The 12858-nt window shown below is 37.6% G+C and overlaps 3 protein-coding genes across 4 annotated transcripts; 1 reads left to right on the top strand and 2 right to left on the bottom strand.

The window, feature by feature from the left end:
- The first annotated feature begins 1367 nt into the window (after positions 1-1367).
- LOC111490755 (probable CCR4-associated factor 1 homolog 11) lies at positions 1368-2755 on the top strand. Its single transcript, XM_023139346.1, has 2 exons — positions 1368-1450; positions 1481-2755. The coding sequence occupies exon 2, from the start codon at positions 1687-1689 to the stop codon at positions 2647-2649; it is 963 nt and encodes a 320-aa protein (XP_022995114.1). The 5' UTR covers positions 1368-1450; positions 1481-1686; the 3' UTR covers positions 2650-2755.
- Positions 2756-3020: 265 nt separating this feature from the next.
- LOC111490733 (transcription factor E2FB-like) lies at positions 3021-10499 on the bottom strand. 2 transcript variants are annotated; one of them, XM_023139312.1, is made up of 14 exons: positions 10079-10499; positions 6483-6672; positions 6210-6269; positions 6038-6123; positions 5878-5966; positions 5721-5775; positions 5231-5295; positions 5098-5148; positions 4947-4995; positions 4779-4844; positions 4620-4696; positions 4191-4416; positions 3612-3678; positions 3021-3533 (listed from the first exon to the last, which is right to left on the bottom strand). In XM_023139312.1, exons 1-14 carry the CDS (start codon positions 10262-10264, stop codon positions 3400-3402), a joined length of 1401 nt encoding a protein of 466 aa, XP_022995080.1. In that variant the 5' UTR covers positions 10265-10499; the 3' UTR covers positions 3021-3399. The 2 variants fall into 2 exon arrangements, with proteins under 2 accessions (XP_022995080.1, XP_022995081.1); XM_023139313.1 differs by having other exon boundaries at positions 5231-5283.
- A 1242-nt stretch (positions 10500-11741) lies between these two features.
- LOC111490773 (NDR1/HIN1-like protein 1) lies at positions 11742-12475 on the bottom strand. The gene is made up of 2 exons (XM_023139376.1): positions 11812-12475; positions 11742-11774 (listed from the first exon to the last, which is right to left on the bottom strand). Exon 1 carries the CDS (start codon positions 12449-12451, stop codon positions 11813-11815), a length of 639 nt encoding a protein of 212 aa, XP_022995144.1. The 5' UTR covers positions 12452-12475; the 3' UTR covers positions 11742-11774; position 11812.
- Between the last annotated feature and the right edge of the window lie 383 nt (positions 12476-12858).

Below are 12858 nucleotides of genomic sequence, written 5' to 3'. Positions count from 1 at the left end.
TTTTTTTTTTTTTTTTTTTTTTGAGTCAATAACCTTTTTTTTTTTCTTCTTGTTCCATATATTTGTTTCAAATAAATATTATTTTATTATTTTGGCAAAAGTTGGTGTCATTAATTTTTGTGCAAGAAAGGCCTTTATTGTTTCCATGTCGGACCACCTCTCGTGCTGCCAATTATTTAGTTCATAACTGTTACCAACTAACTATTTATCCAATGACTTTCTGCCTTTGGTTATTATTTGAATATGAAAAAATCATTCTTACATTACAAAAATTGAGTGTAAAGAAAAAACCTACAAAAAAAAAAAAAAAAAAAAAAATGGTATCAAATGCTTTTGAGCAGGTGGAAGAGGATGTTCAATTGGATGTAGAGGAGTACTACATCCCATATGGAGGGAAGTGTTAGAACAGGACGTGCTAAAAATGTCAACCAACAGACATACTAGAACCGGAACGTTATCATGACTAAAAAAAAAAAAAAGAATTCCGTTTCACTTAGAAGTGGTTGGAATTGGATCGTGACTAGAAAAAAAAGAAAAGAATTTCGTTTCACTTAGAAGTGATCAGAATAAGACACACACCAAAAATGTCAACCAATAGATATACTAAAACCAAAACATTATCATGACTAGAAAAAAAGGAAAAGAATTTCGTTTCACTTAGAAGTGGTCGGAATAGAACACACCAAAAATGTTAACCAACAGACATACTAGAACCCGAGCGTTATCATGACTAGAAAAAAATGAAAAGAATTTTGTTTCACTTAGAAGTAATCGAGAATAGGATACACCAAAAATGTCAACCAATAGACATATAGAACCATAACGTTATCATGACTAGAAAAAAAGAAAAAAAATTCATTTCACTTAGAAATGATCGGAATGAGACACACACCAAAAATGTCAACCAAAATGCATACTAGAACCAGAACGTTATGGTGACTGGAAAAAAAACAAAATTGTTTCACTTAGAAGTGATCCGAATAAGACACACGCTAAAAATGTCAACTAACTGGCATAGTTGGTATACTAAAATCAGAGTGTTATCATGACTAGAAAAAAAGGAAAAAAAATTGTTTCACTTGGAAGTGATCGGAATAGGACACGCCAAAAATGTCAACCAACAGGCATACTAGAACCAGAACGTTATCATAACTAGAAAAAAAGTCAAAGAATTTCGTTTCAGTTAGAAGTGATCGGGAATAGGACATACCAAAAATGTCAACCGTATGCCGGACTAGAAAAAAGAAAAGAATTCTGCTTCACTTTATTGTATTTCAACGATAACAACTCAACTACAAAGTCATAAACACGAAATGGAGTTCAAGGAAGTCTTGCATCATTTTATATAAGGCAACAAATAGAGTGGAAGGAAGGTCAATGGTGGCATGAAGAATGGCTGAGTGGCGTGCGGATTGGGGAAGACTAAGAGCCATTGACTTGACTTAGGGAGGCAGAGGCAGAGGCAGAGGCAGAGGCAGAGGCAGAGGCAGTTCAAATCACCTCATTTTGACGCTTGACCCAAAGCAGTGTAAGAAGAATAGGATATGTATTGCGCAGCCAAGACGGCTAAAGGATAGGATAGGTGAGAAAGAACAAGAAAAACGTGTAAAAGGGAAAGATAAAGAAATCAAAATCCCAGGTGGGAAGAAGGTAGACTGATTCCTATGGGTTTGTGTGTTTAAATCCATGAAGAACATTGAATTGAACACTTCCCCTGAAACTTACACCTCTTTCCCACTACACCGTCTTTTTCTTCGCCATAACCCCCTCACCTCACCTCACCTCAATCCCTCCTTTATAACCCCACTTTCGGTTCCCCGATCTTCCATTCCCAAAATGTTAATCCAGCATCTCTCTTCCCCCATCCATGTCCGCGAGGTCTGGGACTTCAATCTCCACCACGAATTCCGTCTCATCAACCACCTTGTTGATCGCTACCCTTTCATTTCCATGGACACTGAGTTTCCCGGCGTCGTCGTCCGCCCTGCCTTCCACCCATCTCGCCCCTCCGATCATTACCTTCTCCTCAAGTCCAACGTCGACGCTCTCAACCTAATCCAAGTCGGTCTCACCCTCTCCGACGCCGACGGCAACCTTCCTACTCTCGGTACCGACAAACGGTTCATTTGGGAGTTTAATTTCAGGGATTTCGACGTTACCCGTGACCTCCACGCGCCTGATTCCATCGACCTCTTGAAACGCCAGGGCATCGACTTCGAACGCAACAGAGCTCACGGGGTTGACTCGGCACGATTCTCCGAGTTGCTCATGTCATCCGGTCTGCTCTGTAATCCCTCTGTCAGTTGGGTCACCTTCCATAGTGCCTATGACTTCGGCTACTTGGTCAAGATCCTCACTCGCCGGAAGCTTCCTAGCCGCCTCGACGAGTTCTTGAAGATTCTCAAGGCTTTCTTTGGGAACAAGGTTTATGATGTCAAGCACATGATGCGGTTCTGTGATAGCCTCTACGGTGGGTTGGAGCGTGTGGCTAAGACTCTAGCGGTGGACAGGGCGGTGGGAAAGTGCCACCAGGCTGGTTCTGATAGCCTGCTAACATGGCATGCCTTTCAGAAGATGAGGGATGTGTACTTCGGAAAGGATGGGCCGGAGAAGCACGCCGGCGTTTTGTACGGATTAGAAGTATATTGAAACAAAAACATATATAAATAAGAATTCAATTTATTATTATATTACGATTCTGTTCAAACTAATTCACAGCAACCCAAGCATAAAAGGATAGTTTTTTTATCATAAATATTTGAATCATCCAAAATCTAAGCATAAAAATGTAGCAGTTCAAGGAAGATTACCAAATTTAGCTAAGCTTTTCCTGTTCCAGGCTTCAACCAAATGTCTGGCTTATACTGATGAGTTTCAGTAGCCATTCTTTGAATCATAGCTAATGGTTCCGGCTTTGTGCTCTGTTGAAAAAGCAGTTTAAGACTGGAAACTTTACACCAAATGACCTGCAGAGCTAATCAATTGAAAATTAGACTATTTCTCAAACTTAGGAACTTAAATGATCCATTAAAAAGTATTTGTAGATACCAGAAACTGGGAATATAATTCAACTCGTGAGGTGGGGGGTTACAGCTTTGCACATGAGACGTGTGAATTGTGACTTAAATGAATGTCCTGGTATTCTTACCATGAAACAAAGAATTGTGCAATACAAAAATGACTTATTTACTATACATTTCTAATAATAAACTGTACACGAGCGCCCTTCCCATCGGTTTCCACTCTAGCATTTGGGCAGAGGAGCTTCTCCAGGATCCGAGATCATAGGTTCCAGTTCCTGGCCCTAAGGAAGAATCGGGAGGATCATACATCATACAAGTGCTTGCTTGGTCGTAGCATTGATCATCGAATTTATCTTAATGAATCCTCTTTACAGTTTTAACTGCTAGAAGGATTAGCAGAAGGAGCATCAGGTGAATTATTGGAAGGTGGATTCTGGGTTTGGGGTGTGCTGACATTGTCAATACTGTAATCTTCATGAAATGTACTCAGTTCATTCCACTCAACGCCAGCTACATGAGGGTCAAGGTATGCAGTATCACTTGAAATAATAAGGGAAAAAATTGGATGGATTTAAATTGAGAGGATACATTCAGTTCTCCACATGTCAGTGATGCTAACATCAGCATCAGACAAGAGCCAGTAATCAGCATCACTCTGAATAAAAAACAAAGAAATCAGATGTTTGCCAACATTATTATTGTGTCCTAAAAAAGAAGTATTCTAATTTATAAATAAACTATATAATGAACGCAAAACATTCATCCCCTCGGCTAAATAATGGATGACAATTGACGAAAACAGCTCACTCTGACCATCAAATAATTCCTGGTTTCATAACTAAACGACCCTACTCCATCTGAAATGCTTCATTTCATTATTTCGCTCCAGAAAATATTATAGAAAAACTAATTTGTTGTTGCTAGAATTATTCATTTCTGTTGTCTACATCTTCTAGAATCTAGACTCACTTCAACTGATGGAACACTTTTCATGCTTTCAGACACAAAGTCCTCTCAAATAGAACCAACCAATTCTTTGAAACTAACGTGTTGCTTGTGCTTATATTTTGTCCTTATCCCAATCAACCAACTTTTGTTTATAGGTAAGGTGTACTAGCCCTCTTCCCTTCCTTGTCCCCAATCATTTTCTTGAAAAATTAGACTTACATCTACCGCCGAGGGGACAATTTTCATAATTCCACCCACGAAGTCCTGCGAAGCATTTAGATCAGAGCACATTCTATTTACATCTTGCTCCCGTGTTTCAATTTCCTTTCCCCTGGTATCATCCGTTATTAGCGTTGCTGCAGGTGTTTCATTAAACCCAGAACTTGACGGCAAGCTTGGGGACACTTCCACACCATTTATCTCCTCAAACTTCTCTTCAAACTGACTGCAAAATGAAAATGGAGCGCATATAGTTTTAGGTGTAGTAGGAAAATGACGAGGATATTGGTAGTAGGAAAAGGGGATATTGTGAATAATAGGCAATTCCAATTCCTAGTTCTGTTTCATTAATATGGCCATAGATGGTGGTATATATTTCATCACAGATTACAGAGTCAAACATTCCTCAACAACAAAAAGAAACGTTACCTGACAAGGTAAACATCAATGGGGCCCATGGTGCTTCTGAGGACTATCCTATACCTCCTTTGGGGGTAGTCAACAGCCTGATAGATGATGGGAAAGGTGAGTGGAAGATAAACTATATGAATAGGTACCTTTGCCAAAAATCTTCTACGATTAAATTACCTCATCAGGATCTGGAACTTCTAAAGTGGTTCCATGGGGAGCTTTAATAGCTATAAGAGTTTCATTCTGGTAGATGCAAAATATAGACACAACAGTTCAAAACGGGCTACATTTAATATTTGTAAATCCAAATTCTTTGCCTATCACTTCCTTCTGGGATAAACTAACCTGGAAACACGGCAACTCCTTGATGTCTTCCTCGGTTACAAATAACCACCTAACAATTAGATAAAATTATACGACTTTTAAATTCCCATCTTTATTACAAAAAAAAAAGTAATAATAACGTTAGGAGGTGAATTTTGGTGAAAACTATTGCCTTTGGTTGTTCTCCTCTTCACTGAGGTCTCTTAATCTTTCCTGCATCTCTCTGCAATTATTAAAAGCCTCTGAATGACATTAGGGGCACAAAATTTTCAATTTCAAGACTGAATTAAGGACTAGTTAACAACCTTATTTGTTCATCTAATCCATTCTCCTCCATGGAAAGGTTCTCTACTTCCGCCTGCACATGTAACTATGATTGAGGCTTAATCTGGTAGCTTGAAATTAAAATGTGCAAGTATTAGCTAGGAAACAAAATTTTTCACCAAAGAGAAACTTACCAACGTCAAGAATAAGATTGAGACAGAATGTGAACTGAAGGGCATAAATGGACTCACTCGACAGAATATGTACACAGTGGTCATCATCATGTTAATAAAAAATAATATGGTCGACAAATCAGCACAGCCCAAAGTGATGTCGAAAGATTAAGAAGTAAACAACAATGACACGGACATGTAAATGCAATCAAATACTTTCTTTCTTGCAAATTTCATGCAATTCCACCCAACAAACTCAATTTTGTTCCTTTTGATAGAATACAAGTCTAATCATATTGAGATCAAAGAGTAGCAGCAGAAACGAAGGACATAGTCAAAATGTTCGGTTTTTGCATACCTGTAGACCAGCATAGTTGTCATCAACATCCCCTGGTCTTGAGACGTCAAGCCCCCTAATTAATCAGTTACTCAAGTAATAAGTAGCTTCACAGGAAAGACAATACTATTTAATAATGAGCCATGAACCTCCAAAGAATGTATGGCATAATACATACTTCCACTGAATTCTGTTCTTAAGTTTCTTTTCTATGAGACCAATTCCTTCAAGGACATTCGTTATATCATATATTCGTCTTTTTTGTACCTAAAAGCACAAAAATGTCAACTTATTGAACTTCACAATAAAAGCTAATAATGTTCTAGAAGTACAGTTACCTCCAACGTGTCGGCTGCTTTATTTAGATCAAGAATACCATCTTCCGCTTGTTTGATCAGATTAATAAACTTCTTTGTCAAGAGACCTACATGAAAATTACTAAAATTAGGAATGTACGCTAGTAGGAAACATAAGACAGTTCCAACAAAGTCACCAGAAGTAACAAGTTACCAAGAGAACTATCATAACGGCATGGACCAACTGGAGTAAGATTGTTTGCATAAGGTGAACCTGAAACTTAGACATTTTCTCATTAATATGCTAGCTTTGTGAAACAAAAAGGGGGAAGAAGTTGAAAAATTTTCAAATAAACTAATTATGTATTTTCACTAGCGAAAGAGGTTTCACTTTCCTCACTCAACAAGAATGGGAGAAGGTATTTCATATATGGCAATTATTTTGACTCAAAACCAAGGGTACCAACATGTATGATATACTACTAACCAACATTTGACATGGGAGTCTGTGGCCCTGATCTACTGCATTTGGTTAGCCTTGATTTGTTACCCTTTCCTCCTTTTACAGATACAGGTGTTTGATGGGAACTGTTAACTACTTCAGTAAATCTAGGACCAGCTGCTCTATCAGTTGACTCAGCTTCATAATCTGCTGCCTCACTCTTCCGCTTCAATTGCTGATAGACAGGATCCAATATTTCAAACAAACTTAGCAACATGTGCAACAAACGATTGTATCATTACATAAACTAAGAAGGCTAATTTAATAAAGAAAATGATTATTATCAGAGAGCTATATTAATAAAGAAAATCTGCTGTCTTTCAAACTGGGGAAAGAAAGTTATTTGGTTAATTACTTTCAAGACCAGAAAGACAATAATACAGCTCCTATCACACAGACCATAAGTCTAGAAAATTAATTCTTGTGATATATATTGGATAGAATCTCATTCTCAGTTGTTCCATTAAGACTTGATGGAGGTATGTCAGATGCAAGTTGTTATACTGCTAAGCCTAAACTAACTCCTATCTAAGCAAGTCGTCTAAAATATCCATGGCATCCATTGAATCCAGAGCATGTGGGCTTTTATCAACCAGCGGCACACCTTCCTTCATAATCTTAGGCTTCATAACTGCTTGCAAGCTATAATAATTCATGGTCCAGTTTCCTCATAGGTTATAGCACATCCTCCCAACCAAAGCCCAGACAAACCTTTCAAACAAATGACATCCGAAGATTTTGATAAGAGCACTCTCCAAGTGGTGTTAGATCAAGGGAAGAAATGATTTACTAAAGGTTTTAGTTCGAGTAGCCAAGAGGAAGCTTTTAAACAAATGAAAACCCAAAGATCCACAAGAGCACTATTTAAACCTTGAGAATCTCTCCTCCTCTCAAGTCATCAAAGACTAGCTAAGAAAGTATGGGCAGAAAATATCTTAGACTTATCTCTAAATGAATGATCAATAAGCAATAAAATCCTCAACAATGTATTGGAGGATAATTTGTAGCTGAGCTCAGTAATGATTATTTAGGTCATGCTGAGAGTTCCGTTTCTTTGAAATGTAAGAACCTAATGAATGAGAATGATCAGGATTGAGGCATGCAAAAAGTCCTCCAATAGCGGTTTTTACATGACCAACCCTTCCATAAGAACTTTTTGTAGATGTTCAGAAAAATCATAATATCAAAACTATCCCAATTTGCAAGAATAATAAACACTTTCAAAATGCCATCCCATACTTGTCATTCAACCTGTTAATACCACTACCTATCTAGTTTACTACTAAGGTTATATTTGGTAAAATGACAAATGTTTAAAAAAAAATTGGATTGCCATGGGAGCATAAAAATATAAAGGAACATCGAGAACAATGTCTTTAAAAAGGGCATATACTACAATTCTTTCAATAATTAGTCCTAATTTCCCCTCTTTTTCTATTCACGCAAATATCGAAGTTGAAACATCTTTCTCAAATACTATAGGATTGTTCGGAAAACTAGTTTGAAACAGTTTTCTGATTTTGTTTTCAAAACCATTTTTTGACAACTGTGATCGAGGTACTAGCAAAAGTACCAAAACAGATAAGACAGATTCATGAATTTGAAACAAATAACTTATTCGGGGAATGGATCATTTGGAAGAACACGCTAAAAGAAAGAACAAGATAAACTTTTTCAAGCAGTCATAAAAAAATTAACATGTTTATACAAAGAAAAAAAAAATTAAGAAACAAAAAACCTACTTTTCAAAACAATTTTAAAACAACCTCTAAATATTCTTCAGATTGAAAATTTTGAGAAAGACGAAGAATATCCCTAGACGTAAAGGGGGAGAAGGGGAAGAAGCAAGAGAAAAATAAAGAAGAGTTGAAAAGATAAATATAAATATCACATTGAAAGATTTCACAGAAATTATTAGGATGTGTTTGTCTGTTCTGTTATCCTAGGCCAATTCTCTATTATGTTCTCATTAGCTCATTTTTCTTTGATTTCGATAGTTTGTTTTCCATCTTTTCACTTAGAATATGGAAGAGTGTTACTGCCAACTTGGAAATGTCCTTCATGTGTTAAACTCTTCTAGTACCATCGTGAGTCAGAACGTCCAAGATCCACCCTGATTTCATTTCCATTTGATTGTCTTGGTGGATGTCCCAAAGCAGTAAGATTATACTTGAATTAATTATCTAAAAAGAAAATTGTCAATGAACATGGAGGGTGGTTCATTTTTGTCCACACTTGAGAGATTTTAGAAATATGATTGACGTGAAACAAAGGTTGAAGAAACAAATTATTTACAAGGTAAAAAAATTCAAGGACCTCACGATGGAATCATTCAAAAACGACAATAAACCTCAACTGAAAAATCTAGTTCAGTAAAAAAAATACTGAATAAATAAAACACCATCCATCCTTTTTTTATTAGCATGTAGTAGCTTGAGATATCCATGAATTCAAACAATGCACATCCCTAGCATTCCACGAACGTCAAGATCTCGATTATGAAATCAAGATAACATGTATGAAAAATATTCTTGAAAGAATACACCATTACAAGTACAAGAGTACGGGGTATTCAAACCATGCATAACAGCAATTAAATTAACTTCTCAGAATAATTGTATATAACATATGATAGTAGCCTAAAAATACAAAAATTATGAACTGGGGAGTTTCAAGGATGATCAGGAGATGTAGCCCTTTACAGAATTGGAGCACCTACAACTAAAAAAAGTGGAATGCCTTTTTTGCTGACCTATTTGACCACTGAGCTAGAATCATTTTGGTTATACCCGAGATTGAATATGTCAACTCACAATAATACTACATGAATAGATCAAGCAAGGTAACATACCCCTCGTCGTAGTTGCCTTCCACTATCATTTGTATATATCAGGCATAGATAATGTACTATAATTAGAACTGAGAACTTACTGTCGAACAAACACATCCTTCACTATACCTTTAACATTTTTTTTGTAGAAAAATAATCATGAAACCTATTTCACAAGTATCATCTATCTGCAATAAGGACCAGGGTTCTGACTTTGTAGCTACCAACTCTTTATTTACCCATCAATAGAACGCAAACTATCTATATCCCTAGCATTTCACCTGATCTGATCAAAAGGACCAAGTGCAATATAGTGAAAAGTAGTTAGTCGGTGAAAATTAAGAAGTTCCGAGAGAGAATAAGTCATAGTGACCAACAAATGCACTGGTCAAGAATGGAAGGAGACTGAAATACTCGATACACTTAACAAGGTACAGAAGAAAGACACGAATTGAAGGTGATAACATCATAATTCCTTCACTAAAGTAACACCAAAATTGAGCTAAAATTCATGTTCTTTTCGGCGCAGTATTCAAAAGGCACAGTCTCAAGCTCAGTATGACGAAATCAGTGAAACTAACTATTTTCACTAATCTCACCTACTTCCATTCCTGAGAAGCCGTAAAGACCTACTAACCAGACAGATTTGGATTTGAGACTATAATCACAAACAGAAACTCATAGAATAATAGTGAGAGTGACGAGCGATAAATAATTAACCAACAAAAACATGCATGTAAAAGAAACAGACCGGAGATTTGACTACGATAGAGTCAAGTTGTTGATCGGCGAGTGGAGAGTCGAGGGCAAAGCAGTGATAGTCCCCAGGAGATGCAAATGGTGGTTTGATAGAAGAGAAAGGGAGGTGACGTTTAAGAGAGAGCATGATCTGCTCCGGCGGGTGGCCAGAGGAGTTGGGAGCAGGAGAACCCGACATGGAGCAGCGTTGAAGAGACGGAGAGGTTAAGATCGAGTGAGCTCCTTGAGTGTTGCGAATTGGGGGAAATCGATGGAAATTGAAGAAGAATTTGAAGAAGGTAAGGGAAGAGATCTGTGAGGGTGTTGGATGCTCAGAAAATGGAGGAAAGCGGGAGAGATTCAGAGAGCAAAGGAGAAGGGAGAAGGCTGAAAGGAAGGAGGGAACACTTGGTTCGTTCGGATATAGATGTGGAGGGAAGCGCTTATTAAATTAAATAAATAAATAAATACACAAAATGTGAATTTATATTAACCAAGATTATTAATTTAATTTAATTTAATTTAATTTAATTTGTGGAGTTTGTCTCTAATTTCAATTTTATCGGAATTAATTTTAAGGGTAAAGCGCAGCCGGGTTGACATTTAGAAATAAAGGTAAACGAAAGAAACGTTCGAATCGGCGATGCGCGCCTTTTGTTGAGCAAATCCAGTGGCGATTATTTGGCGCGTAACGTAACGTAACGCCTCCCCTTCACCCAATATACTCGCAGTCGATGCATTCTACTCTACTCTCATTTCTACGGTCGTGTGGCCCAACCAAAATTGGGCCTGGATTGTGGGCTTTTATGTCTAATTGGACCATCACTCCCAAGCCCAAATTTAAAAGGAGCCCATGTGAAAAGATCTGGATCATCCTAACTCACAACCAACCGTCCATTCAAGCCCATCAACCCCAAATTTAAAAGGAGCCCATGTGAAAAGATCTGGATCATCCTAACTCACAACCAACCGTCCATTCAAGCCCATCAACCCTAAACCACAAGACCAAATTAAGACCAAATTAAGACCAAATTAAGACCAAATTAAGACCAAATTAAGGATGTTTAAATGACCGAGTACAACCCATGAGTATCCAACTAAAAAATTTACGATTCTAAAATTATTACGAACTTTAGATTATTTGACGTTGGTAATAGATGTTATATCACTAACATCACGTCGAGGAGAAGGTGAGAGGGAGGCAGACAGACGACACTCAATACTCACCTTGGTTGAGCCCATAGCCAGATTGGTGATATAAATAGTGACGTGAATGAATGTTGCATGATACATTTTTCAGTGTTCGAACTAGAGTAGAAAGACATGCTGTTATAAAAAGTTAATTTATTGACAATAAAACATAACTTTAAAATTTATTTCAAACAAGTCTGAAGTTAAAGATCGGTACTTTGTGTTAGACAAACACGACTCTCCACAATGATTAGATACTATCCACTTTGAAATAAGCTCTTATAGTTTTGCTTTAGGCTTCCTCAAAAGGTCTCGTATCAAGAGAAAGTGTATTTTTAGATTATAAACTCATGATTATTCCCTAAATTAACCAATGTGGGACACTTTTATCTAACACTATGATCAAAACAGGTATCCGATAACCCATTTGATGATCTTTCTTACCGTTTTTTTTTTTTTTTTTTTTGCTTATTAAATAAATTAATGACATAAATTTCTTGGAAATTTTTGAAAAGAAGAAAAAAAGGATAAATATAATATGGATTAATAAAGAAGGTCAAACTTCAACATGGCAGCTCTGAACAATCTGGAACTTCATGGCGGAGCCAAGAGCGATGGCATGATGATCAGCGTTTCCAAATTTAATAAACGCCGGGCAGTTAACATTCAAATGATACCTGCCCGAAATCCACGTGCCCACCTTCCACTTAACCTGCCCGTCCACTTTAACATTGAACAAAACTGCCCCAACGTTTTTATCCTGCTGTAACGACACGGCGACGTCAGGCGCGACGGGGACGGCGTCGCCGGAGAGAAAAGGGGACCAAACGACGATGTCACGGTGGCCTTGGTAAGTGGAAGGCAAGAGTGTGGGAAGGGTGAGTTGCTGGCCGCGGTAAGCGCCATAAACGTCCATTTCGAGGTAGTAAACGCCAATGCGGTCGTTGGGGTTGCGCGAGGAGATTGTGACTTGCATACTCAAAGACAAGAGATTTGGGGAGGTGGAGGCGTTGAGGCTAAAAACGGTGACGTCTTGGAGGATGAAATGGGGTTTGGAGGGGCGGAGGACTGCCCATATGATGAAGATTACAATGCCCACGATGATGGTCAAGGCGAGGAGGACGGCGGCGAGGCGGCGGAGGAATTGTTGGTAGTGGTGGTGGTGGTGGCCGCAGTCCTTGTCCTTGGCGCTCATCTTGGGAAATGGGTAGTAATGCAGGGGGAATTGGAGTAATTATAAAGAGAGGTAAATGGGAGTTTTCTTGAAAAATAGAACAAAAGAGTATATTCATTTATTTATTTTTTTTTTTTTTTTTTTGGTGATAATAAGTGGAATAAAGTGTGGTAAAAATATGAGAATTCTTCACCGCCAAACAGATTCCAAAGTAAAAAAAGTGGACTCAATAAATATATATATATATATACAAATATAAAAAAAGCAAGAAAAGAATCTTTTTTTTCCTTTTACTGGTCCTCCTAGCTTAGAGCCATGGATTATGTGTCTGGTGTAAATCCTGTTAGACGAACATACTCTCCACAATTGTATGATATTGTTCACTTTGAGCATAAGCTCTCACCAATGGAGTTAGTATTCTCACTTAT

Source organism: Cucurbita maxima, unplaced genomic scaffold, assembly GCF_002738345.1.
Source record: "Cucurbita maxima cultivar Rimu unplaced genomic scaffold, Cmax_1.0 Cma_Scf00016, whole genome shotgun sequence".
NCBI lineage: Eukaryota > Viridiplantae > Streptophyta > Magnoliopsida > Cucurbitales > Cucurbitaceae > Cucurbita > Cucurbita maxima.
Note: the sequence above shows the minus strand (reverse complement) of the source record. Positions and strands in the feature narration are given on the sequence as shown.

Coding starts and splice junctions, on each gene's coding strand:
- LOC111490755 (XM_023139346.1), top strand. CDS start 1,687: ATGAAGAACATTGAATTGAACACTTCCCCTGAAACTTACACCTCTTTC.
- LOC111490733 (XM_023139312.1), bottom strand. CDS start 10,264: ATGTCGGGTTCTCCTGCTCCCAACTCCTCTGGCCACCCGCCGGAGCAG. Junction 4,996..5,097: donor GAAGAGGAGAACAACCAAAG/GCAATAGTTTTC, acceptor TCTAATTGTTAG/GTGGTTATTTGTAACCGAGG. Junction 4,845..4,946: donor AGGAGTTGCCGTGTTTCCAG/GTTAGTTTATCC, acceptor TGCATCTACCAG/AATGAAACTCTTATAGCTAT.
- LOC111490773 (XM_023139376.1), bottom strand. CDS start 12,451: ATGAGCGCCAAGGACAAGGACTGCGGCCACCACCACCACCACTACCAA.